This window comes from Primulina tabacum, chromosome 7, assembly GCF_025594145.1.
Source record: "Primulina tabacum isolate GXHZ01 chromosome 7, ASM2559414v2, whole genome shotgun sequence".
NCBI lineage: Eukaryota > Viridiplantae > Streptophyta > Magnoliopsida > Lamiales > Gesneriaceae > Primulina > Primulina tabacum.
In genome coordinates, this window is record NC_134556.1 from 24,142,628 (window position 1) to 24,147,064 (window position 4,437).

At 34.6% G+C, this 4,437-nt stretch overlaps 1 protein-coding gene across 1 annotated transcript; it reads right to left on the reverse strand.

Moving 5' to 3' along the window:
* Positions 1-3,270: 3,270 nt before the first annotated feature.
* Positions 3,271-3,779, reverse strand: LOC142550618 (uncharacterized). The gene is made up of 2 exons (XM_075659692.1): positions 3,430-3,779; positions 3,271-3,301 (listed from the first exon to the last, which is right to left on the reverse strand). The coding sequence occupies exons 1-2, from the start codon at positions 3,777-3,779 to the stop codon at positions 3,271-3,273; spliced, it is 381 nt and encodes a 126-aa protein (XP_075515807.1).
* Between the last annotated feature and the right edge of the window lie 658 nt (positions 3,780-4,437).

Genomic DNA, 4,437 nt, shown 5'->3' on the forward strand with positions numbered 1-4,437 from the left:
GCTAAATACTTAATGTCGATGTGCTTGCTTCGGCTACCACTTTTGTTATTTTTAGCCATAAAAACAGCAACTGAATTGTCACAATATATTCTTAATGGCCTAGATATAGAATCCATAATTCTAAGCCCTGAAATGAAACTCTTCAACCATACACCATGTCAGGTTGCCTCAAAACAAGATACGAACTCAGCTTCCATAGTGAAAGTAGCAGTCAATGTCTGCTTCGCACTTCTCCAAGATACAGCTCCACCAGCTAGCATGAAAATATATCCTGAAGTGGATTTTCTTGAATCAATGCAGCCAGCATAGTCTGAATCAGAGTAGCCAATTACTTCTAAATTCTCAGTTCGTCTGAACATAAGCATATAATCTTTGGTCCCTTGAAGGTACCTCATTACTTTCTTTGCAGCTTTCCATTGATCTAAATCTGGATTACTCTGATATCTTCCCAACATTCCAACAACAAATGCAATGTCAGGTCTAGTGCAAACCTGAGCATACATCAAGCTTCCGATAGCAGAAGCATAAGGAATGTTTTTCATTTGTTCCCGCTCTAGATCATTCTTTGGGCATTGGCTCAAATTGAATTTATCACCTTTCACAACGGGAGCTATACTTGGTGAACAATCTTTCATCCGATATGTCTCTAAAACTTTGTTGATATAGGTTTCTTGAGACAGACCTATAATACCTCGAATTCTGTCTCTATGTATCTTAATGCCAATGACATAAGATGCATCGCCCATATCCTTCATATCAAATTTTCTAGAGAGGAATTGTTTCACCTCATATAACAGAACCTTATCATTGGTTGCAAGTAATATATCATCCACATATAGAATAAGGAAACAAATCTTGATCCCACTGACCTTCTGGTATATACATTGATCGATGGGGTTCTCAACGAATCTGAATGAAGATATAACATCATGAAATTTTAAATACCATTGACGGGAAGCTTGTTTCAATCCATATATAGATTTCTTAAGCTTACAAATCAATTGCTCACCATTACTAGAGAAGAATCCTTCAGGTTGTTTCAAATAAACCTCTTCCTCTAGTTCTCCATTGAGAAAAGCTGTTTTCACATCCATTTGTTGCAAATATAAAGTAAAATGTGTAACTAATGCTAGAATGATACGGAGAGAATCTTTCTTAGATACAGGAGAAAAAGTCTCTTTATAATCGATTCCTTCCTGCTGAGTGAATCCTTTAGCAACGAGTCTTGCTTTATACCTTTCAATGTTGCCTAATGAGTCTTTCTTTGTTTTGAAGACCCATTTACATCCAATGGCTTTTACACCATCAGGCAACTGAACAAGATCCCAGACTTTATTAACTGCCATAGAATTCATCTCTTCTTTCATAGCATTAAACCATAGTTTTGACTCATTACAACTCATGGCTTGTGAAAACGTTTCAGGATCATTTTCGGCTCCGATGTTAAAATCCGATTCTTGTAAATACACAACATAATCACTAGATATAGCTGATCTTCTTATTCTAGTAGATCTCCTTAGGTTGTTTGGTAGATCAACAATTTCTTGTTGTTCTTCATTAACAATTTGATCTACTAGATTTTCATCAGCGATTTGTGGAATTTCAGTAACTGGTTGTCTAACACTCATTTGGTCTTGAGGAGTGTGAATAACGACCAATCTGTCATTTGAATAAGAGGGTTGTGAATTAATGTGATCTTTCTCAAAAACTATGTCATTTGAATAATCACTCCCACTAATCAAATCATTCTCAAGAAATTTTGCATTTCTTGATTCCACAATTCTAGTGTTGTGATATGGACAATAGAATCTGTACCCTTTGGATTTTTCGGTATACCCAATGAAATATCCACTTATAGTTCTTGGATCAAGTTTCTTTTCATGTGGGTTGTAAACTCTTATTTCAGAAGGACAACCCCAAACGCGTATATGTTGCAAACTCGGTTTCCAACCTTTAAATAACTCAAATGGCGTCTTTGGGACAACCTTAGTTGGAACTCAGTTTAATATATACACAACTGTCTTAAGAGCTTCAGTCCACAAGGATTTAAGAAGTTTAGAGCTACTAAACATGCTCCTCACCATGTCCAATAATATTCGGTTTCTCCTTTCAGCTACGCCATTTTGGTCCGGAGAACCAGGCATAGTATATTGGGCAACAATCTCATGTTCCTGGAGAAACTTCGCAAATGGACCAGGTGCTTGTCCATTCTCAGTGTATCTACCGTAATATTCTCCACCTCTATCTGTTCTCACAATCTTAATATGTTTTCCACATTGCTTCTCCACTTCAGCCTTAAAAACTTTAAAGGCTTCAAGTGGTTAGTTTTTGTTATGAAGCATGTAGATATACATGTATCGTGAGTAATCATCAATGAAAGAGATGAAATATTTCGGACTTTGCATGTCCATATCTGGATAACAAATATCTGAATGTATGATTTCTAATATTTTTGTACTCCTCTTGGCACCCTTTTTAGACTTATTGGTCTGCTTTTCTTCAATACAGTCCACACAAGTCTCAAAATCAGTAAAATCTAAAGTACTGAGTACTCCATCATTTACTAATCTTTTAATTCTCTCTCTGGAGATGTGTCCCAATCTCCTGTGCCACAATATAGAGGAATCTTCATTTATAACACATCTTTTAATACCTCCTTGAACATGCATAGTGGTGTTATTATTTTGTAAATAAATAAAGAAAAGACCATCAATCATTGTACCATTTCCAATAAGATTTGATTTATAAAACAAATTTATTGATTTATCCAAAAACTGAAATGAATAACCAAGGGGTACAAGTTTTGAAACTGAAATTAAATTCCTAGAAAAACTAGGAACATAAAAGGTCTTTTCTAATTTTAAAATATAACCACTATTCAACACTAGGCAGTAAGTTACAATAGCCTCCACATGCGAAGACATCTTGTTTCCTGAATAGATGCTTCGCTCATTTTCTATTGGCTTCCTTAGGTTTTGCATACCCTGCAAGGTATTTGTAACATGGATTGTAGAGCCAAAATCAATCCACCATGTGTTGTAAATCGTATTAACAATATTAGATTCATAACAGAAAAATGAAGTAGGAATACCTTTCTTTTCAAGCCAGTCCTTAAATTTATTGCAATCCTTCTTAATGTGTCCCGTCTTTTTACAGAAGAAACACTTGGATTTTTTCTTGATGTCAGGTTGGGGTGGAATTATTTCTTTCTCTTTTCCCTTGACTTTGGCTTGTTTCTTAAATTTTTCTTGTGTAGTCATAAAGACATTATCATTTGTTTCCATTAACAGCCTTCCTTCCTCTTGAACACACATGGTCATTAATTCATTAATTGACCATTTATCCTTATGTGTATTGTAGGAAATTTTGAAGGGTCCATATTGCTGTGGAAGAGTACATAAAATGTAGTGCACAAGAAAAGTCTCAGACACTTCCACTTCAAGTGTCTTGAGCCGAGCCGCTATGTCCCGTATTTTCGTGATGTGCTCTCGCACACCTCTTACACTGGTGAGCCTTAATGAAGAGAATTCCATAATTATGGTGCTAGCAAGTGCTTTATCTGAAGACTGAAATTGTTCATCAATAGCCTTCAGTAATTCTCTGACATTATTATGCTGATCGACAGAACCAGGCATACCAGCAGAGATTTTGGTCTTTATGAACATTACGCATAGTCGATTAGATCGGTCCCATTTTTCATAAAGATCAACATCATCCGGAATGCTGTTTTCAGTAATAGCGGATGGTTCGTCTATCCGTATAGCATAATCAATATCCATCCACCCCAATTGAAGAAGAATTCTTTCTTTCCATATTTTATAGTTATCGCCCTTTAGTTCGGGAATGTCACATTTCATATCAGAAAAACTCGCAGGTTGCATAACTGCACAAAATATCATATGCTTAAAATTTTTGAGACAATATCATGTTTTACCAATGTAATTCATATTTTAAAAATCTAGTGACATAAAATTTGCCTGTGGACTAAAATCTTAAAGCAATAAGATTTTTCTGCAACTTTATGATAAAACTATCAAAATGTATTTTCATTAACTCCTGTGGGTAAATTAAGAAAAATATAATTTGATATTTTAACCTAATTAGTTTTATAAATATAATAAAAATCCATGTGGAGTAAAATTTATTATGTTTATATAATTAATTACAATTGATGTCCATTATGTGATCCAAATCCACTTAATGCATAATTTTTTTAATATAATTAAGGATGCTGTGGCTATTCCTCAATTATTTAAAATTACACGGTTCACTGGACAAAATTTTGGCTTTACTTTAATAATTTATATAATAATTATTTAGTAACATAATCAACATTTTTCAAGAGTGCTCCCAGGAAAGATAGGTAGTGCTAAGGTCCTTTAAATATCTAACTCCTAGTCAGAGCAACATTCCTCAGGGAGACCAGTGACAAGTCAA